Below are 27,659 nucleotides of genomic sequence, written 5' to 3' on the forward strand. Positions count from 1 at the left end.
GAAAATTGTAGTAATGTTTTACAAAAAAAATTCCAAACTGAATGGCCACCAAGAGTGTGAATGCCGACAAGTTACTAAGGCAAAATTTACCCCTATTGATTCAAGCCTATTCACATTGCTGTTCATACAATTCTCACAATAAATAAATAAACATAGACTTATTAGATTTGCATTTTCATTTTTTATTGTTTAAGTCGCATACAGTATAATCTGTCATTGGTTTCTATGTTATTGAAGTTTGTGGACTTAACACTTGTCATCTATTATCTGGGTGGACTGTTTAAACAAGATCAGTGCTGCTGATTTGATGATTAAGCACTGATCCATGCTATGGTTTGGGAACCTGAAAAAGTTGCAATAACAACTATGTTCATCTGGTTAATATCATTATCTCTACTTTATATTGGCCACATTACACTGTTACTATGGGGAAAGAGTGCATGGAAGGGCAACGACGATGACTAAAATATTAAAATTTGTTTTCTGAAACAAAAATTTTGAAACCTAGTATATTTCAGCCACTATAGATAAATTTATCATTTATGCTCTTGAATACTTCACTACTAGCTGTCAAACAATAAGATTTAAATGAAGAATAATGCAGTTCAAAAATCTGTCCATAATTAAGTTCAGTAAAGGCCTTATTAGACTAAATGAATGCATCTTAACTCTAGTCCAACATATATGAAACCATATGCTAGATATGCTGAATCCGTCATTCCTTACATCCTTTTTGTTGTTTGTGTTGTTGTTTGAGGTGTGCTTGTCCTCTTCTAAATATATAAAAATAGGCATTTTATGTTCAAAAGGTAGAAGCGGTTTCAGCAAATTGTTGTTTAGCATTTGTTGTTGCCCAGCTGGGGTGACAGCAAGCATAAATAGCACAGGAAGAAAGGACAGGAGGTGAGACACAGCAAGACAAGGAGTAATTACTGAGTTCGTGATCCTCATTAAGTTTCTGTAGACCTCTACGGGTTTAAGTTAATGCTTCTCTGTGAAAAACAGAAATGGGCTTTGAGTTGATTAATCATCGTTAATCACAACTTGAGAACTGACAATAACAAACCCATGCCCAAACATCTCAAAAGTTCTTCTTTTAATGAGCAACACATCTTTATATCATATGTCAGTCAGCATTGAAGTGCATTGATTAAAAAGTAAGTGCAAGTACAGATTCTGATGCATTCATTTGGACTATTATTTGAAAAGTCGCCCCCAAAATAGTCATTCTACAGGGGCACTCTGCAAAAAGAAAACTGCTATATTTGATGCTGTTTCTAACCTAAAAGATATATGCTTTATTCCTCATTTCAAGCTTTATAAGTTATCTCTGAGTGACAGTGTGTAGGAGTGATTTTCATCTGCCTTCTGCTGTCGGTTTGCTCCAGTCCATCAAACACAAAACTTTTCTTTAATATCACTGTCATGCTCCCTGCCTGATTTCTCAGTGATTTCTCAGTTTGCTTTGAGGAACGCAGCAACTCAATCAAGCCAGCAAAAGCAGACAGTCTGTGATTAGCACTATTTTAGTGCAATAGTTTCACACATGGTAACCTTGCCATCTAAAACTGGCTACCTCTGCATAGAGATGGAGAAGAGTTCTTATCATATCTCCATCGATAGGTCTTTAAGTTTTTACTGAGGAAAACTCCATTATTTGTGGTCATCACCAGAGCAAGGATAACAACATCTTTTGAGGTAATAAAAAACAAATAACAGCATGAAGTTATCCATTAAAATGCTTTGTCCCCAGTATCTTGGATTCTGTCATCAGAATTTGGATAATATTTATAGAAACCATAAGGCTTTACGATAAATGCAACTCGGCCATATGATGGCAAAAGTCTTCAGTGGAGGCATTCCCCTCAGACCTTAGCTGCTCTCTGAGGAGGTGGGCGGTGCGGTGGAGGACGACCTCCGCCGGGACACTGACTGGGAGCGCTCAGGGCTGTGTTTGTCATAAGGCTGGAGCTGCACCTCAAGGAAGTCCCTGTGCTGCTGGCTGATGACCTGGCTGATGAGTCCTGGCAGGGCCTGCAAGTTACTCAGAAGAGTCTCCAGCTTTGTCTCCAGCAGAGCAATCCTCTTCTCCATGTCCTCTCCTCTCTCATTCAAGTCTGATATCATGTCATACATGATGTTCTGAGTCTGAAACAGGGGAGAAAAAGTACACTTAACATGATAGGTTTCCAATTTTGTGGTATGACGCATGCTTCTTCACTACTTCAGTAAATGTAGAGTTGTAAGTGTAGTGAGGTATGAGATCATTCTGAAAAGGAAAGTCAAACACTTCACATTTAAAGATTCCTTTTATCAATACATCATAATAAGACTGCAGAATATTTTACATTAAAAAAGAAATCAGCCAATTGTCAAAATGATTAAAACATGCTTTCCTCTTTTTTCAGCTCTGTTTTACAAATATCTTTAGAAAGGTCAATTTCAAAGCAATTTCTCTGTCAGTGAAAGGGGTCAAAAACCACAATCAGTAAAAAATTATTCTGATGAACAAAAATGAGTTTTGTACTAATAACTCCATACAGTTAATAACCACAAAGTCTGACTACCATAGCCACATAGGTTTTTAATTGTGCTGTACACTGCAGCACTGTGGATTTTGTCTACACTGAACATTTAAACAAATGCAACTTTGAGTACTTGCTAATTTCCTATAAAAGACTGCCCTAGTAGGGAAAACCTTATGTGGGAGCTCATGTGTTCATGCTGGCCAGCAGATATCAATCTGTGACCTTAAGGAAACGGGAAAGGTGCCTGCTGACTTTGCATGATGCTTTGCTCTTTTGATGTATCAACCTTTGGAAAACAAATCTTTACCATTACACTGTAGCTGCTGATCTTTAGCTCCTGGCATATGGTCTTCGAAAATAGTCAACAACACTGAGAAATCTGTGTCACATTTTCCATGAGAATTGGGAGTGATGCTGCTGGAGGGCAGTTTCAGAGGTATTTTTCAGCAGAGGTCTAATAATCCCTGGCAACTTAAAGTCGATGTCATCCATCACCTAGCTTGTCCTCTTCTGATTTGAGGTGGGAATAATGGAATAGGTTGTTTATGTGAATGAAAAAAGAACTAAAGTGCAAGTGACAAGCCGACAGCCAGCCAAGAGTTTTACTCAGTTATATTCCTTACAACATATGCAATAACAGTTCACCTATGATGGCCAGTTATTTAATTGTATGGATAATTCTATCTTAGACACATGCAATTCTTACTTAAACTAAGAAATTAATTGCCGGCTTAGACCTACATGTAGAGCTGAACAAAATTAAGTCTGAATCTCACCTGTAAATCTTAAAATGTAACAAGAAAGATTGCATAAAATGCAAGAGAGAAAAAAAACTGTGAGTTAACATACTATATCATAAATACAGGCTGAAAGTGATAGAGCATGAAAATATGTGGCTATTAGAGCCACTTCTACCCCATACTAAAACCAGTAACTGACAGTCTCCACTATATTTCTGCAAACTAGAACAAGAGAAGAAGAGAGAGGAGAGTGCTAGAGCTCGTTTTAAACTGCTCGAGTGAGCAGTTTTGCAATTTGAGGACATGTAATTCAGCCCATATGGAAAAGAAGAAGAACATAGTTTGTGGCAAAACAATATTAAACCAAATGACATTATAACACACAGATGTACAAACATCAGCGATAATGAGTTAAGGCTATTTAACTTGATATTTCCATTGACAAACTGCAGTGAGTGAAGCAACACTGCCCTCGTATGGCTACAGACCCCTGAAACAAAGAGCCAGATGAGTGGCACTAGCTGAAAAAAAACATCTCCAATGTCACATCCCAGTGCTCGCTGCTGTTTTAGAGCATAAGGAGACTAGGCATTATTAACCAATACCACTCATGACACGTTGGCACCAATCTATGTCGACTGGTGCACTACTGAATGTTGCTGCTTAGCCTTTCCGTTCTCTTTTTCTCTACCTTTGCTTTTGGCTGAATCATCAAATCACAATGTGTCTCCCCTCCCAGGTTGCTCTTTCTGCTGTGTCAGGCTGGTGCACTGCCTGGTCTTTCCCTAAGGTGTGTCAACTTCTGTTTAGTGCATTTGGAGACAAACATCAGAATACACATAAAGTGAAAAAAATGTGACTGTTTTTTTGCATACGCGAGTGTTTTTTGTTACTCTGATTCAGTAATTTCCAGGATGTGTCCCGGGGACTGTAATTTACACTGCAAAATAAAATCAAGTTATTATCATACCCCAAAGCATATGGTGTAGTCAACTGGAATCATCACACAGATTAATTTTTAACAACCTTGTGAAAAGACTGTCTGTTTATTTGACACCTGTAGACTTTGAATATATTAGAAAACACAACTAATCCAGCAAATGAGCTAGCATGCACTGTTTTCAGTCACAAAAAACAAAGAAACTTGTCAGTTTCTATCCTAATGGTCAGTGCAGCATGAAAACCATCTAGCTTACCTTAGCAAGGTCCACTAGTGAGTTTGCTTGGTCATTCAGCTTGCGTTGCTCCATTTTAACACTTCTCAATCTGAACACAAGACCATTCAGAACCCAATAAATTAAAGCTATCAGAATTTTATCAGTTAAAATTTTGTGCACACACAAAGGCATACACACGGAAAACACTCCTAGGACATGCACAGGATGTGTGTAGAGAATGCAAGGATTGCACGGGTCAGTCTGTTTGGTTGAGCTGCATGCAAGTGAAACGGAAACCATGGGCGCGAGGGGGTACTGCCAGGGGTAGTGTGAGACCACCTCTATGTCCTACTCAACCAGTAAATACAACCATACTAAGGGATAAGGAAGGGCCATATAGTATAAACATTTATCAAGTTCTATAGGTTCCTGGCAGGTAAGATAAAAAAATGCTAAAATGACCCATTGTATGTCTTTACAGTTCATCTGTTCAAACCAACTATTTATTTAATCAGATGTTAATGTAAATCTACAGAGTATATAGACATGTTAACTGTTTTGAGACCTCTCAGCATAAATATAGTTTGTGACTTCAAACTTATGAAACATCAAAACGTCTTAACAATTTCTAGCCTAAAATAATCCTAATTAATTAATATAATATGGCATCATAAATAGAAACATATACATTACCTGTGTAAAAAAAGCCATATTTTAGGTTGCAAAAATCTTAAACTGTAAAGTCTGCAAAACTATAACTCACCTATTCCACACAACATGTTTAAATAATCCTCATCTCTTGTTTATTCTGACTTCTAAAGCCTCAGGAGGGCTCTTAAACTGCAATTAAACTCTATTGCAGAGTGTCAAGTTTTTTTTTAGGCAAAATACCCACACATACTAAATTATACTGGGCACAATAACAAAATAAATTTATGATAGCAAGTGTGGTAGTGTTTCAGATTTTTATAAATCCTTTAATAATACTAATACTACTATTAAGATTAATCCCTCTAAATAAGTAAGATTTAAACTGAGTTTAAGTGTGAGGTGCTCATTTGGTTGTGTGTATGAATCGACAGCAAACAGTGAAGGGCAAGAAGGGTTTTTGGGGCCCCTCTGGGAGTCTGCTAATCTGCTGAGATACACCCATTCTCATGCAATGCAGGATCATTTCTCTAAATCCTGTGGACAGGCAGATGTGGAGCGAAGATGACAGGTTAGACCAACAGAGGGTGCCACAGGAGTCTCTAAAAGAAATCTACAAGGAGGGGAAGACGTTCTATTAACTGAAGACCGAAATGCTTCATAAAGAGCAGACACTAAAGACAAGTTATAAATAATGTGGCAAAATAGCAGTTTTATCAGGCAGATAAATGAAAGAAAAGAAATCAAGGAGGTGGTCTATTGAAACTGACAAAAGATAATAAATATTCAGTGTTAAATGACTGGAGTTTATGTAAAACCTGTTAGAAGTATAACATTTCACAGCTGGATGACCAATAGCTGTCAAATAAGGTTAAAGCATACGACAGCATGAGGACAGGGTGGGAAGCTTGTCTTTTGTGTTCTATGTGTCCTTTTCCTTCAGTCAGTCACTCCTCATTGGCATTTGTGCTTTTCAATGGACACTCTAAACCTACTTGCTATTCATCAGAGGAAAACAGCCACTCAATAACCCACTAAATCTGTTAATGCAATTTAAGGTAGTGCTGCACCATATTTTTTATCCTCTTGACTTGCTTTCCTTGCAATGGCCACCACTAAATCACTGAGGAAAGAAAAAGGTAATTTTTCTACAGTTTAATGGACAGGTTATAATCTGGAGCCTGTTTTTTTGCTCGCGGTTGCAGTCTCTCAGGATTGTTCGATAGCTTTACCCTGACCTTCCTTTTAGGTTGCTTTCCTGATTCAACAATCCACTGATCACAGAGTTAACAAGGTCTTACCGCCCTGCTTGTCACTATGATTCCTACTTCAACATTGGATGGAGGTGGACAGGATTCCCAGGGGGGAAAGTGTAGTGAGAAACTTGACTTAACAGCTGCTAGGACCTACAGAATACTGTAAGACATTGGATTGCATTCAGTACAAGCAACACAGTGACTGTGGTTGTAAAACTCACGCTCCCAATAAGCTCTGAATGTTTCAACTGTGTCTATCATAACTCTGGTAATTCCTCTAAGTGCAGAGGCATGACAGCTGTAGATTCTTGTTATTAGTGGGTGCTGTTTACCAACCACGATAACATTATATTGGTATCTCTGCTACTGTGTCATCCAGCAGAGAAATGGCGGAAATGTGGCTGCAAATATAGGCGTTAACAGTGGTTCCACATGCCGAAAGATGACCCCTAAGCCCTGATTTATGTGAGCATGACTGCAAAGTTGTAAAACATGACCCAAGGGACATATTATAAACGATATACTTGTGCTACAGCAGGTATGCCTTGTGTAGAGCTCTAGTTGTCATCCTTCGGCACATGAAGGCACAGTTAATTGGAGTTTAATCAGAGGCTCCCTGATTAAAGATCAAATTCTCATCACATCCATGCAGAAATGGAAAGAAAAACACCCTCCATCACTGATAATTGAAATTCACTTGATTTGAATCTGTGGGTGTGTACACAATGTGCAGTAAATGTCTAATGAATAATAAGGCATAAACGGTTTTTGTGTTGGTTGTTTAACGCTGTTTGTTGAAGAAAGAATGTAAAATGTGGAAAGGCAGTGTATTTTGTCAAATTGACATGGTACTAGTTGAACATCTAGTAAAAAAACTTCTGGCATCTGGCATTTTACGATTGTGTCATTTGAAGCAAATCGATCCTTGCAAACATTGCAACATTGTCACGGCATGAATTTCACTTATCAAATGAGGGAGTGTACGTTTTTTGTCACATTATTGGAATCAAGGACAAGCTCTCGTTAGCATGCACACAACAGGTCTGTATCTGCGTGTGAGGCGAAGACTTACTTTCGAGCTCTATTGCATTGTGTCGACACAAACAGGAAAAAAAGGAAACATGAAGTAGACAAATGAATTATTACAACATCAGATAAACATATTCAGATGACAAACTCTGCTTGCTCAAGTCTGCCTGCTGTAACCCTCATCTCTACACTGGCACCTCACCTCTGATCTGCAGCCATGACTTTGCTTGACTTATTATGTCTGTGTATTTGAACTGTTTCTGATACAGTAACTGCAGCTCTACTGGCTCTCTGAGTCTAATCCTTTTTCCCACATATCAGCCCTGGGTTTCAAAAATACAGTAAATCAAAGCAGCACTCCTGTTAATCTCAGTAAACATTCACCAACACAGACAGTGCCTCAAGGCATCTATGGTCCCATTTAACAGCTGTTCACACCTTGCATCCTTCGCCATGACAGATGAGGATGTGTGAGTGAGTTTTTCCCACACAGTCTCGCAGCTTTTAGCAGAGGAAGCAGGCACAGTGATATCTGATTTGATGTTTGCTATTGCCTAACCGCAGGTCAAGGACAACTGTCAGCTTTTTTCCAGCCCGTCATGTGTCTACATTCATCTCAGTTTGTGTATCACACCCTGCACACAAGCCACAAGCAACACTTAAAACTCTCCAAGATAAGGCCTGGGAAAATACTACCTCATGAACTACGCAACTCTTTTTAAGATAAAGGTGTGATGGAAAGATGACACTATGCTAAGTAGTTGTTCTTTTCCACAGAACTCAATGTGACTTTTTCCAACTAAATCAGGCTCTTTAAGGATTCAGCTTTAGCTCCAAGGGATTTCCATTATTAGAGTGGAGAGGAAGTGGACATGAGAAGTTGTCGTTGCTACTGCAATTTGCCTGAATAAGACAGCAAGGACATAATGATTCAACAAAGCAACTGTGACAAAAGGCTTTTAAATAGCACAAATCTGGATGCAGGTTGCAGCAGCAGCAGACAGATTGTGTATTTCTTTGCCTTGTAATTACATTTCCCTACATGTCTTTAAAACCTATGTTCAAAAGATTCATGAGAAAATCAAAGTTGTACACAGGAGGCCACAAAGGCTCATATGCATACATAAAACCACAGAAAACAAACAAACATACAAACAGGACATTTTACTTCTGCACAAAGCTAAATGACCAGTAAAGTCACAGACTAGATGTACCTGAAAGCACTGTAGGTTGTAGAAAAACAAGAGCGAGGTGAGGCTAAAATCAATACCATTTTAGACTTTGGTAGCACTAGTGGAGTCCTTGGGGACTCAGCACAAGACTAGCTGACAGGTAAGCCTCTGACCAGCTGCTCGAAAAGTAGAAAACCAGATGTGTCATCCCTGAGGTTAACCTGACATCTGACTCACAGTGAAAAAGACACAAGAGCAAAAGGCGAGACAGAGTGAGATCAATATCATACCGCATTGAATTCTGTAAGATATTTGATGAAATCAGTTTTTTTCAGGAATACCATTGTAAAACCCAGACTGTTGAAAGACTATTACCACAGTCCAAGAATTGCCATTTTCCACAGATAATTACCGACAACTGCGATCTTGTTTTTAATATAAAGGAATTACAAAACCCTCCAGTGTAATGGTTAAAAAACATTTTTTAGATTTTAACACTCTTTTTAATGCTGAATCAACAGGCCACATCTGCAAATTAGAAGTTTGTCACATCAGGTGAAACATGGTGGTGAAAAATGAGATCCAATAATATGAGCACGTTTTTGCTACAGGTGTCAAACAATTCAGATTACAGGTTTGAATAAAAAAAAAAATACAACCCACAGCTGGATAAACAAGGTATTAAACCAACATGAGGGGCGAGGTCAGGGCTAGGAGTACATACTGGTGAATGGCTTGGAGAAATTTCCTCTGGTGCTTCCTGACTCTGGCATGGTCCATCTTCCTCACCAGTTTGGTGTTCTTGTAGATGAGCCATGTCTCCCTGAGAACATTCGCAGCTGTGTTTTTTACCTAAAAGAATGAAAACAAATAGGTGAAATACCTACTGTGACATTCTAACAGCTGAATGTGGGGCGTTCACTTACTCTTTTTGTTAGCTGGGTGTCCATCATAAAATTGTGTACGTGTTTTTCAGCTTTGGTTAATTCCAGTTTTTTGGCCACCACAGCCACCACTAAGGCAGTGCAGCCAGCACCCTGTGAAATAACAAGAACAGACAGGCTTAAATACACCATGTGGATTTTTGCTTTTTGGTTTGTTTGTCTTTTTGCTTGTCAACTGCTTTTTCCATCATGAATTATTAGCAGCACATTCGCCACATAAATAATAAGGCTTCCTGTCAGTCTTTTAACACTTTTTCAAAAGGGCAAAGGAGAACATGCAAGCACTCTTCTTTTCTCTGCTTTTCTCACCATAATGCCCGTCAGTAGGCACACTCCTTTCCCACAGTATGTATTTGGGACCATGTCCCCATATCCAATGGTAAGAAACGTGATTGAGATCAACCACATGGCTCCTAGAAAGTTGCTGGTTATATCTTGGTTGTCATGGTACCTGTAATAAATAAAACATGCAATCGGTTGGCTCACCTTAATGCACCTATAGAAACTCCAGTTTCTTCTAATGGCTAAAACACAATTTAATCCAATGTAGAACAAAAGATTAACTGTCAGCTGGCCTATAATCTTTTCTTACAACATGTGTAAAATGTTCTATCCTTATGCTCAGACACAGTCTGAACTGAGAACTTATCTATTTTTATGACTTATCTATGTTTTATGCTGAGGAGTGCAGGATAGCATGAGAAACTGATCCAGGCACCTCTCGCAAGCTCTCACAGTCCATGCAGCGATGATCCACAGTGAGATGGTGAAAACCAGCAGCACAGTGCCAGGACAAATGGTCATGAGAGTCTTCATCACAAAGCGTGTGTTAAAGTTAATCTTGTTGAGTGCACCGATGCTGCGGGACGACGCGTCCGTAAAGAGCTTGCTGTGCAGCAGCATAACACGAGCAATGAGGTACAGCCTCAGGAACATGGGAATGGACAGGATGATGTCCACATCCGCATCTGTTTTCGACGGCACATAGGAGTAGGCCAGGCGTGCCGTCCAGGTGAAGGTGTAGTTTCCTGGGATGGGGTGGATGGCACACACCAGGATCTCCAGGCAAATGAAGAAGATGCGCTCATAAGTCATGGCTATCCTCCAGTCATCAGCTGCATTGTCCACCATAAATAACTGCAATGAAAGTGCACAGTGAGAATAAGAATCTTAGCGAAAGAACAAGCTACAGGAAATCATTAAACCCATTAAACAATATGCCACAAATAGCCCTCAGTTAATAAATCACAATTTTGAGACACAGTTTTTGAAGGCTCTGGCATTTAGTTTTTTTTTTTGTTGTTGTTGAACATTTAAGACAAATCATCTACATAACTATAACACTTTCCAAAGAATAAAATCTCCCCTGGCAGATTGATTAATGAAATTAATTAATTAGGCCTCTTCCGAAATAAAAAATTCAACTTTAAGAAATTACAACAAATTGCGGGAATTTATTTAAAATATGTGGCTAAATATTAAATTGTATAGCTGTATAACTAGATTATGTCACATATTTCCCCTTTAACCTGTCTCTCTCACTGGTATCAGTCTCTGTGAGGGAAAAACTAAAACATTTGCAGTGTGCAGTCAGCGTTTTCAACTTCCAAGGCCTATACTGATAGGAACATCTGCCACCTCTACATTAGCATTATGTTCTGATCGCCCAGCCACCCTGACCAGAAGGCAGGCGGCTTCACTGGGGACCACAATGTGGGTGGATCTCAACACTGCTCATTAGTCTTCCCACCCTGTCCTCTGTCATATAAGCTTCTTCACATGGTCACCTCTGCTACTGCTACTCCCTGCTCCTGTTCATCCTCTCCCTCCTCTTCATCATCTTCAATTCAGGCCATAGATATTTTGGATCAGGAGGTTCACTGCTGAGTGTATTCACCCTGAAGTAATGGCTGAGCCCCTGCCTTACCTTGCCAGCTTGCTCACAGTGATCCCTGATTGTGCTCATGTTTGTAGGTGCACTCAAAGAGTTTAATACGTGCTGGTCGTAGGTTACAGATTAAAAACTATCGAGCAGAATTAGCATTCCCTGCATTTGTTACGGTACATAATTCCTTTCTCTGACACGACACACTGATATTCCTCCACAGATGCTCCTGCTCTCTCCAATCAATCACTTCAAGGCCCTCCGTCAGTGTACAGGCCGTCACAACTGGCAGTAGATATTTCACAAAATGTTGTTGTCAGCACATTTAAGCTAAGTTTCCTGGCGGCTGTTTTCTCCATGAGAGCAGAAGATTTTTTTAAAGAAAAAAAAACTGCATATGATTTTATTTTGTCACGAACATCCCTAATGTGCTTGGTAATAAATTACATGATGTCCAATGACTTCTCAGCATTCATAATAAAAATATGCACATGCAATCGAATGTTTTTTCTTACAGATTGGCATCAGTGGAAACAGAATTTGACACAGATTAATTCATTTGTCAGCTCAGCTCATCTTTAATGTATGTGGTTTCTATTTCGACTTTTGTCCTCTCCACAAATACCTGCCAGCCTTACTCATGCAGAAATGATTGGGTTGGGTCAGAAAGACAAACACAACATCATGACTTGGTGGTTTGCCAACTAGTCTCCACTTAGTTTAATTTGGAATTTCTCATTAGAGAAGTAAAAACTGTCCCAGTCCTGAACAGTTAATGGGATCAGTGACCTACACTGCAAATTTACTACCAAAATGTTATTGTCTATAAAATTGAATTTCTGAAATAGTGATATTTCTTATACTGAAAACAACGCTGTGAATTTACTAAACGACAAAGGTAGTACACAGACGAAAGAACAATACTGTCTGCTGCCACTTTTCTTTCAGAAATACATGAATGCTCCACAAACAAACACCATCTCCAGACGCTCTATAGAAAATAAAGAAAATCAGAATGCAATGATTCGCAAACCATTAGAACCTACTTTTGCTTTTAAATAATAGCCTACAAAGACAACATGTCAATGTTGAAACTAGAAATATATTGGTTTTTAGAAAATTATATGTTTTCAATTTGATTTTCATTTTTAATTTGATGCTAGCAATACATCTTAAAAAGTTGTCACAGGGGTCTGTTTGTCACTGTGTTGCATCACCTCTTCTTTTAACAACACTCTATAAATGTTTGAGACCTGAGTTGGCCAGTTGCTTTAATTTTAAAATCATGTTTGAGCCCATTCTTGGTTATATTTCAGTGGCTCAACAGTTCAGGGCCTCTTTATATTTTTTGTGTTTTGGGCCACACAGTCCACCAAATGTTTGTGATAGGTTTGAACATCAGGCAGAACAGTTCAACACCTGGATCCTTTTACTACAAAGCTGTATGTAAATATAGGAGAAAGTATTTTGCCATTGTGTTGCTGAAACGAGCAAGGGCTTAATTACAGATCACAGATTATGGTTTTCTTAATGGTGCAGTGATGACAAGACTGATTGTTCCTCTACTCTTTAGCCTGGAGGACACAGCATTTATGATTTCCAAAAAGAATTTTACATATTTACACATCCCAGACCACAGGACAGTTTTCTACTTAGCCTCACTCCATTTTAAATGAGCTTCGTCTCAGAAAAGGGTTCAGAGTTCCTGGCTTTTGTTTGTACTGTATAGTTATTTCTTTGCATAGCATAGTTTTACCTATGTTTCTGGATGCAGTGATAAACTGTGTTCACTGACAATAATTTTAGAGGTGTTCCCGAGCTCATGCAGTTATTTCTACTATAAATTCAGTTTTTAATGCAGTGGCACCTGAAGATCTGAAGATCACCCTCATAGGTGTTCAGCCTTGACATCTTGACTTCACATCCCGGAATCTCTCAATTTTTATATGATTTTATAAACTTTAGATAATGATCTACATAAAGGGAAAATGTTACCCATCCTTACTTCTGAAATACTCGGTTTGCTTCTCTGTTTGTTTGGTTTTTAGATACTGACCTGTTATTAATTAACCTCATTAGTTGTGGCGTGTTTCATTTCAAAACTTTTTAGTTTTTTTAAAAAAGCCACATATTTTAGTTTTATCATCTAACATGCTGAGTTTGTACTATTTACAATTAGCATCAAATCATTTGTAAATCATTGCATACTCTTTTTATATGCATTTCAGACAGTTTCCTGACTTCCCATCTGGAAATAGGGTTTGTACTACAGTTTGACATGTAAAGACACTACAGCTGCCCACTTCACTTCAACACACAAACACTGTATCTTTCTCATTATAGCATCTGGACCAATTATATGTCCACAGCTACTGTACAAGAAATATCAGCTGTCAGCAAGCTGGTACATAACAACAAAAACAGAACAAGCTACAACAAATACTCCCTGAACAATTGGTACAACAGTCCCACAAAGCCTCGGCAGCTCATTTCATTTAAAGGCTGCAATCAAAGTTTCCCCAAACACAAAAAGCACATGAATTAAATTTTCAGAGGCAGTTGTTCATATCAAATGAGACTGAGCTCCTTTAACAAACTGACATCTGTCAGAGAAGTGTGTAACTCAAACCACGGCTTGTCTTGTTCAGCTTTCCAAGTGAGTGTAACATAGACATGGCAACACAAGCTGCACCTCCACTGTGCTGCAGTCTCTTACTTACAGAATTAGGGCTCTGAAAGCCACTAAATCTATTGTTTGCACACAACACAAGATGCGTTTTATTTTACATTTTAAACAACAAAACCACCCTGTCAAAAGCAGTTACAAAGTTTGTTACCTCAAAACGCTGTAATTAAACATTTAAACACAGGTCGCATAAGAAAAGACTACTTGGTAGGTAAAAGCAATTATGGTAATGGTTGACCTGAAATACGATACTGAAGAGCCCTTTACCTTGGAGCATCAAATATTCCAAGCTAGCAGCAGAACCAGCAGTTATGACAGAGGTAATGAAAACTACATCACAGTGGAGAAACACAACTTTGTTTTCTAAATCATCCTAGAATATGCTACATATACATACAAAGACATGAAATTAAAATGGAAACTTGAAGATCCAGGGCATTTTAATAACGCTTACACAAGCCTGACAATTTAAACAGTGGAAGTTAAAGGATTCTAAAAAAATGCTGAAAACATGCCAACAAAGGTTAAGTAACTAAAGAATCTGAAATTTGGCAATCAATACTTTTATGTGTGACTTTTTAAAACAACATGAAGCACCTACAGTTACAAAGCTAAAACATTTATCATATGACAAAATTATTAGTAATGGTTAAAAACATTGTTTTTTTTGCAAATTTTCTTTATTATAATTTGGTAAAGACAGAAATTATGTAAGTAACAATTATTTTCCAAAAGAGGCCAAATACCCTAATCCAAAGCAGTTGAGTTTAAGCAGTTGGTTCACTGTAAAATGTAAATTGTTGACTTAAAATTTATGTCATCAACTATTGCAGTTTGTTCTTCTAACAGTTAAATGCTATCTTGGTAAAATATTGCTTTTTGTTTAAACTATTGTTTTTGCTGGTCCTGAGCCTAGGTAAAATGGGAGGGTTGCGAAAGAAAGGGCATCCGGCATAAAAAACCATGCCAAATCATGAGTGTTTGGCATGAAGGGACAAGCCAAAAGTCACTGATTACTCTTTAAACTGAGAAGCCAAGTTTTAGTTCTGCATTTAACATAATTAACTTGCCCGTATTGGAACCACATTGTACCAGAGTCAGTATAAAAACACAAGTGACTGAAAATTCAAAGTGTACATGGGTAGGGACTGCATTCAACACCATCCCTTGTATGGCTCAATGTTTTTGGTTATTGTGAAAATAAGCAATCATGACCCAATTCAACATATCTTAAAAACAGACACAACTTTTTTAGTTTAAACTACAAAAAATAGAAAAAAATGATATTTGGGGGGTGATGCTTCTCCAATAATGTATGTTGGAAAGTCTACCAATATGCATTTTGTAATTATATTAATTTAATCAGTTGAATATGATCCCAGAAATTTAATAATGTAACTCATCTTTTTAAGTTAAAAGTCTTCAAGTCAAAACAACCTTTGCTTCTAATTTTTGCCAAAAAAAGAGAAAATTTAAGTTGCATTAACTTGAAAATATAAAACTTTGATATCTAAGTTAATTAAAAATGATAAATTAATTTAAAAAATGGTAGCTGATTCCAAACATTTCTGAATGAGAATTTACAGTGTGGTTTATTTTTGTTTGCATGTATAGTACCTGGTCAAAATCAAAATACTAGTAAAAAACAGATTTACCTGATGATGTTGCTAAAAGAAAAGTTAAAGGATCACTAAGTTAAAGTTCATTGTAAGGCAGACATACGCATGTCTCATTGTATTCCAACCAATAACTTGAGACATTTTACGGAAATCCACAAGTGTCAATCTAATGGTGGCACTAAAGGGAAAGTCATAAAACATCTTGTTGTGGGGAACAATAATGTCTGTACAACTCATACAATAGCTGGTAGTTATATTGCGGCCAAAGAGGTGAGCTGACCAATGGTTCTAGTCCTAAGGAGAAAAGGTATTTTGTATTGTATATATTTGAACTTCTTGTAAACTGACCCTTTAAGGTCCTTTCTTCATTTGTTATTGTGCCCTAGGTGACCCTATTTTATTATATGGACATGCACGGCCTCCGGACACATGAGGGCGTGTAAACCTAACCCTGAAGTGTTGACTTGCAAATGGCCCATTGGAGAAGTAAGAACTGAACAAAATGTCCTCACTTTCCGAGAAATGTTATCTTCACTGTGACAAGTATGGTATAGGATCACACACACTGTATAACAGATCACAGGGATCAAAACAGACAATACAGTGTGGTGAACATTTCAAAATAAGACTTGTCTTAGACGTTCAGCTTCTTTTGTGATGGATAAAAAATACTGTCTATTTACTAAGAGTGCACAGTCCTTGTTTATCAAGGGGAAAGTTTCACAGCTGAATATGTCCTGAGATCATTCCTCTCATGCCACTGTGCTGCATCCACAGTCTCCGAGGAGCTCACCGGCGATGCTAGCTGGTTTGGTTACTGGTTTCACTACATTCAATATAACTAATGGAGTCCAGCTCAATATTTAATCTGTGTAATGTGGAGATGGGAACATATATCTTGTCACTAAGGATGAAATCGCTCAATCTCATTAATGAATTAGGTTGAGAGGTTCAGCTCAATTAGACATTAATGCAATGCTTTATTTATGATATCAAAGCGAGCCACTAAGAGGCCACTTTACGGAGTAAATCTGAAGCTAGTGCAGATTCAGTTTGCCTTTGTTTCTGAAATTAAGTCTCCCATTTGCATTAACATTCTTCTATTCAAGCAAAGTCAAACCTCTCTGATCCAAAGTAAAAGCCTGTATAAATCTTTCTTTCTTTGGAGTGTTGGAGCCAAGTTGCCCACATTATTCATCTGAAACCATTTGCATGCTTTAAAGCATATGCAGAGCACAATTTAGTATATGCCAACAATAAATACTACAGGGAGGTTGAGTGTCTCTGTCCTTGAAAGCCCATGTGTTCAGTGAAAACACTCAGGTCACCAGCCAGTGGTGGTTATCTGAGCCAAGTCTGGAGTCTCAGGTAGAGGACAAATTTCACTGTAAGAAATGAAGAACATCTCCTGCAGTTACACCATATCTCTGACACATACACACCACCCAGGGGCACTCTGACAAGCACAGCCAAGCTTGGCTTTGGCAGGAATCGCTGGCACAGTTTGGAGGGAAGTGTTGTTATTTTATCTTTTCTGCAGATTGTAAAATGTAATAATGTGCGACTGTTACAAATCAGCACTGACTTTTATCACAAAAGCACACATCAAAGACAGAACAGCCCCCAAAGCAGTTTGCATTAGTTTAGGAAATCTCAGCAGAATCCTCATCACAAGGTACACCGACATACCAATGGCCTTAACACAAATGCCCATTAGCAAAAGCGGCTTTGATGTGTCAAAAAATAGAATTATTTTGTCAGTTTCTGTGTGTTTGAGAATAAGATGAACTCATCAACCATCTTCGCAAAGCAAGCAGGAAGATGATTCCAGTTTGTAGCTTTGACATTGACAAATCAAAGTGAGTAGGAGCTCTAACTTCTCCATTTCTATTTGTATTTTACAGTAAGTTGACTGACTACCAACTGAGCAAACTCTACTAAACTAAAGAGTATAAAAATTCCTTCGGCAGATCAGCAGCAACATTTTAAGGTCAAAGAAAAAAAAACCTAGATGCTTTACATTCCTGAATGCACTGGTTCTGTAACTGTACATGCTCGGACAAACTGCCTGTCTCTGTTAATGCACTCAACAATGTATCACTAAACAATTCAAATGACAGCTGATGTCCGACTTGCACCCTGTCTGACCTGACCTTTTGAGTTTTCAGTCACTCTGCGGAGAAAAATGTCCCTTTTTTATACCGTATAAAAATGAAAGGGCGCAGACTTCACTGAGTTTGGCAGTGAATCAGTTTTAAGGGAAAATATTGGTGGGAAAATATTTCATCATCTTGATTTATGCCTCTGCATCTGACAGGCATCTGTGAGTATACATGGATGTGCATGCATAATCTTTTTACTGCAAGAGCAACATTTCCCACTTGGAAAAGTGCACTTTAGAAATAGCACTCTACTCATGTAGCCTCGAGAAAAATTAAGTGGGGTTTACACGCTAGGGATTTTCCACTGAATAAGACAACAGAAGATAGATTGATAAAAGAGTGTTTGGTTCAGCATTTCACCCAGGGGACAACATTAAATATAGTTAATAAACAGCAGCAGTATTATCCTCTGTGATAGTGTTTATCGCTCTATTTCTTTAGACCATAGTACACCCCTGCTCTGATAGATGTACTTGTACTGTTGTTGTTGTTTAATTGTTTTGGGTCTTTTACTGTGACTAGCTGACTCTTTGAAATTTGTTGTATTTTAGTTTCCTGATTCCTGACAGCTGATTTGGCTCTGCTGTACAAAATACTGCTTTTTACTCTCACGTGGCATTTTTGTGAATGAAAATTTTTAACAAATCAAGCAGAGCAGGCAGCTTCCTATGGCGATTCTAAGGGAGTTGATATCAGATCCCCACCAGGGTGCACTAACTAGTCTGAAATGAGTGAGTTTCAAGAAGTTTGAGTAGCTCTGAAAATCTACAGAGAACAGTAGGAAATGTTTAGAGGAAGAATATGAAAATGATCTTGCATAAGGCCCATTGTGCTTTGTTAAGTGAAATTAAATAATGATTTAGGGGCTTTCCACCTTCTTTTTTTTTCTAGCTAAACGGAGAATTTCTTATTGGTCATTTCTTCTTGACTAATAACATCTGTACCTTATTATTTATTGTAATTTTACCATAATAACACCTGAAGGCTTTGGAACTGTTACAGTACGATACAGTACAAATACAGATTTGATGTACTTGTACTTTAGTGACACAAATTAGTTCTACTCTGCAACACTCTGAATAAAAATATTATACATTGCAAAAGATTAAACTGTCCAATAGTATAGAAATGTGATCTCAAATGATAAGTCAATTGTCAGTTTTGAGAAAATTATAGCAACTGAAGTGCTGGGAAATTGAGAAAAGCATGCATACCTTTTATTTGCCTCTGTGTCTGCATGTATGTGTGATTAGCAAGATTGATTTAGAATTAATTTATGTGCGTGTGTGTGTGTGCATAGGCAGGAATGCAACATGCAGGAACCAAGTAATGACACTTGCTACAACAGGCATAAAAGCCCCTCAGGCAGGGAAAGAAAGGAGCAGCTGGTGTTGTTGAAGTATTAACACTAGGATCTGGATTTAAATAGTGGGCCAGTCTCTGTTCCCAGGAACTGACGTCTACTTTTTCTAAGGGAGACTTGATGAATAAGAAGACGAGCCACATAATCAACTTGTACATTTAGAATGAAGCAGTAGGGAGCAAGTACGACTGCAGTGGAGTGATGGTGTCTACTTCATTATAGTGTTGGGGCTTTTACATCTGAATAAACTGGATATAAATCACTGTGGATATGTGGTGAAAAGTGCATTGCAGCAATCGACTCTGAGGGAAACAATTGCCTCAATAAAGTTTTCTAGGTCAGCAAAGGAGCAAATGTCTCAGTCTTGAAAAGAGAGCAATCTAAGATAAAAAATGTTTTGGATATTGACAAGGCTGCAAGAGGAGTCTGGATCAAAGGGATTTGAACAGGTTTCCTAAGGGGTAAAATTGCAGCTACTGATGATTAAAGGACTGGAAAGAAAAGCTTGTGTGAGAGCTTAAATTACCTTTTCAGCTGTAATGAAGAAAAAAATGTTGGATTACAGCCATTTTTACGTGTAAAACTGCCATAATTACCAATAAATCTGTGATGCTGAATTCTTATACACAATGAACAGGGACCAAAATACTGCACAGTTTAGTGCTTAAGCATTTAAATACTTTATTGTATTGTATACAAACGTATTGCTGAGGACACTTCTGCCAATTTAACCCAAAAACTGATTTTTTTTTTTTTTTTTTTGTCCTTTCTGCTTATCCTGTGAGTTCAGGGGCGCTACAGCACATCGTTTGTCTGCATGTTGATTTGGCACGGTTGGATGGCCTTCCTGACACAACCCTCCCCAATTTCAACCGCCCCACCAACACAATCTGTTATAAAAAAGTAACTAAATGGAAACCTGCTGTGATGAGAAATGAACCTTTGCAATATATTACAACTAAGTCTTTACATTATTTAACATGAAAGAAAGTTTCTACAAGAAAAAGGTAAAAGTTTATGAACTGAATAATTTACACAGAATTAAAGATGCATAGGCCAAGGCAAAGACAAAGCAATACGGTGAGCCTCGTGCAAACTTACAGTATACTTTCTATTTTACAAACAGCTACTAGAAACTATCTGCAGAAGGAATAAAAATGCTTCTGTTATGTGCTGAAATATGATAATATCTGTGTGTTTCTATCATCCCTCATAAAGAAAGGTATACAATGAGACATCTGAAGGGGGCGACAGATTGTATTGTTAAGCTGTGTCAGTGAGCAATACTCCCCTGGGAATAGTTAAATCCTAAAATATACCAACAAGGCTGATGAATATGTAGCTAATGCAATATTTAGTACAAAAGATATTTTTTATCCTAATATGAAAATGTTCTGTTTCACAACCACCTACAGCATGCTACATCTTCAGTCTTACATTTACCGGAGTAAAGAAATAAGATAAGAACAGCTGGGTCAGCTTGTTTAAAAGCAAGAAAATCCATTAACATGATTAAATGTGGAGCTATTCAATAGTCAGGGAAATGCTTGAACTGTGTTTCTTTTCAAGTTTTCTTTCTAAGCTGATTTAATTAAAAAAGAATGAAAAGAAGGTCTCAGTCACGCAACGCTTTCTGGCAACATACATCCCTCCCTGTAGAAAGTGGTGCTATTAATTTTGTGGCTGTTCAACAAAGACACAAGTGCTGAAGTGCAGGAAGAACTGTAAGTAATGTAACAGTGCTCCAAGGCAAGGTCATAAAACTGTCTAAATGCTGGGACATCTCAGAAAAGCTGACTAGTCATCCACTGAACACTGTGAAGAGTTCCTAAATCTTATCAAAATCTATAATGAACCAATAATGATGGTGATCAGTCTGCTACAGTCCACAGTGCAACCAGTGCTGTTTAAGACATTTTAGTAAAACATGAACATAAGTTGACCTAGGAATAGTCTTTCTTTGAATAATTACACTGCCCACTGAATGTTACTACTTCCCTTACTTTAACACAAAGTTTCTTTTTTTTTTTTTGTATTTCTGGTGAGTTCAACTCAGCAGTTTATTGTTTATGACATGACTGTTATTACACACTACTCCTGTTTTATAGCTGTAGAAATATCAATGGCTGATACAATCTTACTATTATAGTGAACTCAACATCAACATCAAAGTATAGACAGAGTATTTCAAAGTGTTTCAACATTACCTGGATCTCTCTTGCATGGTATATGATAATCAGCCCCAGGAGAATGATTGTAGAAAGGCTTATCAGGCATTTTAGAGCTAATGAATACAGGGACTCCTGGAAAAGAGCAACAACACTAAAGCCAAACAAAACACAACAGCATGAAATAAATTGACATTCTTACATGATGATCCAGCAGTTACTTGTGTGAAACAATCTGTAAGAAATCTTAAAGTTTACTCAAACAAATGCTGGCATGATATCTTCTTGCACAGGGGGATCCCCTGGACATCAGCGGGCCTTTTGGCCTGCATGGCACAGTATGGGACACTTTACAGTGAGCCCCGACTGCTGTTGCTAAAGTAACACTTTTATCAAAAGTTGTTTCATTTACCAGGCTTGCTCCGTCAGTCACGTGACACCAAATTAACTCTGGTCTAGATAGAACTGCACGGCATGAGCTCGGAGTTAATACGCACCTTTCCATATGCTCCCCACGAGAGTTCAGTCTCTATAACCATAACAACGATCCCAAACATCCCAAAGATTAAAGCATAGTCGCTGAGTCGCTTCCTCTTTTCAAACAAGGCCCTCCTGTGCCCGAGCTTTTCCCCAATGTTCTGGTTCTTTTTTTTACCCGATTTACCCCCGCTGTGGCTGCAGCCTCCCCCACCGTCTCCCGATGCGTAAGGCATCAGAGTGGTGGAATTATTCTCCGGCTTCGATATTAAAGTGTCCGACGCATCTGCGGCTGAGATGGGCTGCAAAGGCTGGGACTCGGAATCAAACTCGTGTACGTTTCTGCGGGACGAGCTCAAGTTGCTCAACGGCCGCATTACGCCGCCGTTGTATCTGCAGCTGCTCATGGCTATTTCATTGTAGGAGTTACTGTCTTTGTGGCTGCTGCCCAGGCTGCCCCGCTGCCGATCGCGGCAATGCTGCTGCTGCTGATGGTGAGGATGATGATGTCTGGTTGAACTACCATGACTAGAGGGTGTGAACTCGCAGACGCTGTACTGGCAACCTTGCCTCGAAGACGTTTCCGAAGGTGTCCTTAAAGTTCCCACAGTGGTCGGCGACGTCCCGCGAAAGACGAGGCTTTTTCTCGCATCACAAGTGCAGTTATTGCAGGTGCAGCATTGGTCGTGCTGCTTGCTCAGTCTATCCTCCCGCCCGCAGTAGTGCTGGTACTTACAGTGCTGGAGCTGCTGCTCAGGAAACAAATCGTTCTGCAGCTGCAATGGGGTTTCCATGTCAGTGCTGCCGTTTAAAGCAGCAGTCGGGTACCACAGACCACCCGACGAAGGGCGTTCTGGTGCTGACGGCAGGACAGAGCCGCTGCATGAATAGACCCATTTCGGCTCCGGTAGAATGTGAGAAGAGCCTCCGATTGGATAGAGGGGACCAAAACAACTGGTTGGACGTCATGAAAAGGTTGCAACCATGGGCTGTCAAGCCCTGCCTCATTTCATCAGGATCATCAGAAAGTAAAGATTTATTGCGTGTTATTGTTGTGGAGATCTATCTGCACTTTTACATATTTACAAACAGCCGAGCTTTGAATAAAACCACTTTTTAGGGGAAAAGGCAAAAAAAGGGTATTGTCTCCATCATCACTCGACTGTTAGGATCCTGTCATTCTCACACACATAATTCAGCCACCAGCCACCAGCCTATTCATAAATTCCTCACTGATTTCCCATTTACTGACTTAATAGGTAACACACGTAGCTCCCTGCCACCGCTGATTTACAAGCGGCTGATTTCATTCAGCTTATTGGCCACTGACCATGTGACGGTACAGGCCCTTAGCACCTACATGACCAGTGACTGTGTGCAGCCACAGATTGATGTGACCGCTGGTGGCTGCGTTATTAATGGGGTCGAAGAATTATATCCCCCTGAGGAAATACAACCACCTGCCCGGGATTGAGCAGCAGTGGAGGCATAAACCAAAGCCTGAAACCCAATCACCCACACGTCCCAGAGTTGCAGCAGCAACAAATTTAATCTTATGGCTGTTAGGCGATATTGGAGTTATGTTTTTGTATTTGTAGGGTTTTAGTCAGAGCTGCTCACAAGAGCTGCTTCTGTTGCATTGGAATCGTAAAGTTTTCTCCATATATACATCACCTCATACACGGAACCAGCAATCGGAAAATAAAGAAATGTAAAGTTGCGTTGAGTGAGTTTAAAATGTAAAAATGTCGTATTATACACTTACAGTATCATATTAAGATCGATAAAAGTCGGAACTGTCCATGGTGTTGAAAGTAAAACAGTGACGAGCTAACTTTCAGCACCTCGGACAGCTTCATTCATTGATCCCTCATTCACCAACTGTTTGTTAATACAAGAGTCCTGCGCAGGATCGCAATGCGCACTTACTCCTGATTGGCTGGATCCATATTCTACACGACACCTCCCGCCCTCATGAAGCGGAAGCATCCTTTCTCTGTGTGTGTGTGTATGTGTGTGTGTGTGTGTGTGTTTGAGTGCGCGTGTGGAGTCTAGTGAATGACAACAGTCCTCCTAAAGTCAAACCCATATTACAGTCTGCGGTCAAGCTACATAACGTGAACATGTATCCTCGTGTTGTTGTTCTGCAGGACGCAGTCAGAGGAGACAGCGCTGATGCTGGAAAGATGTTCAAGGTGAATTGTGATTTATTTTTTTTTATTTTTTTAGGATGGCATCACCTAGAAGCTTTTATCCCTGTCCTGTAATTATCATTGACCATGCTCATTTAAAAATTATGTTACTGTGTAAAGTGTGTTAATTAACATTATTCTTTCAAATAAAAGAACAGAGCTTAAAACGTAATACTGTTACTGTGACCATGGTTTTGCGCGTAAGTATGTCAGTAGATGGACATGGGACCCTCAACCATGGAAACAGGTTTAGGATTAATGTATTGTTTCTAACCTAATTGAATGCTTGTTTTTTAATTTTATACTTATTGACATCAGATGGAGTTGAAAATATTTCTTTGTCACTAAACATCATGTATAGTGTATGTGGAGTGTACTGTAAGAAGGACTCACTCTGAATTTAGCCAGTGATCAATTTTTTTCATTTTCCCTCATTCAAAATAAGTAACAGACATCCAGCTTAAATACTGTTGTTCTTTGATTGCTTTGTACCTCACGTCTAAGTTACTATGGATACATTTGTCTGCTAAGTGTAAAACATTTTTGGCTTTAAAAAATGTTTTCCATAGTCAAGCTTCCCGTATAAATCCTGTTGGGCTTCTCATATAATTTTTTTGAGGAACAACAGAATATGCTACACGCACAAACATAACATTTAGGAAACATTTTAAGGTATAAAAAGCACATTTAAAACAGAACACACTATACAACGATGAAATTGTTTTAAAATGAGAATTGCTGATAGCCCACAAAAATATAGCTCCTCCTAAATTTCTTTATGATATAAATTTTTGATCAGGCCACTACAATTAGAAGTGCATTCAAGTTAGTCATAGACACTTTATTTTCTCATGCTTCTTGAAATGGGTTATTTCTCCTCCTAGTGGTTCTCTGTCCTTCTCCTCTATAACTGCTTGCTTTCTAAATAACCCTGCAATACTTGCTGATTACCTAGTTTAAGTGTGTTCAGCCAATCAGAAGCTGCAAGATACCAATGCATTTTGTCTTCCCCTACTCCACCCTCATCGTAGAGGGTATCTTCCAGCTTCTGATTAACTGAACACATCTGATCCAGACAAGCAGCAGTGGGTAGTGACCCCTGCACTGCTTAGCAGGAAACCAATCAGAGCAGGCGTCACTAAGGACCAGGTTTTAATTTCATTAAAGGGCGACTTCACCTATTTTCAGCTTGCTTTTTATGGCTTTAGTTTAGGGTGTAAATGTACATTAAAGCTTTTAAAATTCCCTCTGACTTCCCTATATTAAAACATTTCTGTGTTTCTTACTGAAAAACTACTCCAGCTGACATCACCTGGTTTTCATCATTAGAAGTTCAGATGATTTCGTCTGGAGGAGCTCTGGAAAAGCAGGCTGACCATGATTACAAATGCTGTAGTGTGAGCAACAAGATAACATAATCCGAATTGAAGATTCCTCCAAGTGATGTAATCTGGAGGCATTTTTCAGCTAAAAGTAGAGAGATATTTTAATGTAGGCAAGTCAGAGGGAAGTTTAATGGCATTCATTTACATGTACTACTTAGACTAGACCCAAAAGAAGCAAGTTCAATATAGGTAAAGACATTCTTTAACTGCAGACATATGTTATAGGTACATGTACTACTTAGACTAGACCCAAAAGAAGCAAGTTCAATATAGGTAAAGACATTCTTTAACTGCAGACATATGTTATAGGAACAAGCACAAAGTCATGGAACACAACGACATTTGGATTAGTAATGTGTCATTCACAAACGAGCTCTCTAGGAGAGCTGAATATGCCCAGTTCTGCTGAGAATTCATGCAGAGAGGACTTTATCATGAGGGGAACACCTACTGCAAATCACAGATTAGGATCATACCATTATGTTAAAGAAGGACGGGGGGCAGATGTGTCATAATGCTAAGACTTTGGCCTTTATTTATTTGATTTGTTTGTTGTGGTTCTGTGTCCCGTATTTAATTTTAATGTTTGATTAAAATGTTAAACAATTGTAACTGTGTATTTTTTTGTAACAAAAGAAAATTCATGAAAATAAGGCTTTTTACGTAAACAATCAATAAAAAAATTGCTTACAACACACAAACAATTCATAATTGCCAAACTAGGCTAAACTATAAGGCTAAAAATGATACTAAATGAAGAGCCATTTGGGAGCCGTAAGAGCCAGCTCTTTCAAGGGAGCTGAGCCTCTTTGAAAAGAGCCAGAGCTCCCATCACTAATTTAAATACACATTTAAGCAGCAGCAGAGTTTAAAAATGCAGCACAATCAGATACAAAAGTAAATGTCACAATATGTACAGTATATTTTCACTCTGTTGTCTGTTTGCTGATAAGAATGTCGTATTGCATGTTATATCAAGTACACGTCTCCTCCAATTAATCCCATAGAATATAAAAGGATTTTAGATCAAGTGTGGTTTTCAACCATGCAGAAGATAATTTGTTCTGAGCTGCTAATTTTGTACATTCATGAATAGTTTGCATCAATGTTGGGAGCATGCAGCTCCCCTGTGCTTTTTCCTGTCTACTTCTGATGTACCCTGAAAAAGAAAGTTACAGAGTCAGCACCACTTTACTCCCTAACTCCCCGTGTTTACCAAATGGACTGTGTTTTGATCACACTGACAGGCTGGTAGAAGATTTTGGAGCATGGTGAAAAGTAGAGTGAGCCGCCTGCTTACTATGGCAGAAAATCATTTCCCTGCTTCCTTTGGGTAAAGGCATTGGTGCATTGTAGAACATCAAGTACATGCTAGCCCTCAAAAGTATACTTCCTAAGAGTTGGTCCAGTCTTCTGTATTAAAAGGACTCAGATGGCTTTTCACTTTATCTATAGATTATCTTTCTCTAGTGTTTGCACTTTCATGTATACTGTGAGAATGCATGAACACAACACACTTAGCACCACATGACAATAAGCTAAATCCTTTCAGAGCATCTCATTAAGTGCATCCTTCACAATAGTCACTCACCAAAGCTCTATAGTATCTAAACTGAGCATCACATTGCTGGAATGTACAAACCATATGATGTTTGCTCCATCTATTTGCAGCATACAGGCAGCCTTGTACCTACATATTACTGTAGTTCTGAAAGTTATCACTATGTCTTTGGACCAATTTTACTCTGACAAATTACTGTACATGTTATGAGGTTTCATTTTGCTTTAGGACTTATTTTTAACAACTCTTCACCTTAGACAACATTGACAGCACAGATGAGACCGAGATGAGATGAGAAAATCAAAGTAATTGTATCAAGAACCTAAATGATGTGAAATGCTAAGTGCTGCTATTGCAGGACTGGGAATGCTTCATCTTATTCATAAAATTTTAGCAGTTTGTACAATATGCACTTGTTGGAATCAGTATTTCCTTAGGTAATCACATAATCTGTGTAAATTTAACACAACCCACTCATCCATTGCTGTATAGTTATGGTTTAATTATACTCAACATACATTTAATTTAACTGTATCTGTTTTTATTCTGGTGAAAGTAAAATATGTCCTGACAGGAAAAGAAAGAAGAAACAAAACAAAGCAACAAATGTAAGTCCTGAATGACTTCACATTAAACTCTGTGCCTAATTCTACATACGGAATTACTTGGTTTCAAAACTAGTCAGTA

The 27,659-nt window shown here is 38.5% G+C and overlaps 1 protein-coding gene across 4 annotated transcripts; it reads right to left on the reverse strand.

Moving 5' to 3' along the window:
- Positions 1–175: 175 nt before the first annotated feature.
- Positions 176–22,700, reverse strand: kcnn2 (potassium calcium-activated channel subfamily N member 2). Of its 4 annotated transcripts, XM_067484922.1 has the most exons (9): positions 21,855–22,700; positions 21,397–21,492; positions 10,193–10,611; positions 9,784–9,925; positions 9,457–9,567; positions 9,255–9,382; positions 7,402–7,410; positions 4,465–4,534; positions 176–2,148 (listed from the first exon to the last, which is right to left on the reverse strand). In XM_067484922.1, the coding sequence occupies exons 1-9, from the start codon at positions 22,626–22,628 to the stop codon at positions 1,873–1,875; spliced, it is 2,025 nt and encodes a 674-aa protein (XP_067341023.1). In that variant the 5' UTR covers positions 22,629–22,700; the 3' UTR covers positions 176–1,872. The 4 variants fall into 4 exon arrangements, 2 of the variants coding, with proteins under 2 accessions (XP_067341023.1, XP_067341022.1); XR_010911635.1 differs by having other exon boundaries at positions 2,012–2,148; positions 4,465–8,758; positions 21,397–21,489; XR_010911634.1 differs by having other exon boundaries at positions 2,012–2,148; positions 4,465–8,758.
- Positions 22,701–27,659: the final 4,959 nt, after the last annotated feature.

This window comes from Channa argus, chromosome 18 (assembly GCF_033026475.1).
Source record: "Channa argus isolate prfri chromosome 18, Channa argus male v1.0, whole genome shotgun sequence".
Classification (NCBI taxonomy): Eukaryota; Metazoa; Chordata; class Actinopteri; order Anabantiformes; family Channidae; genus Channa; species Channa argus.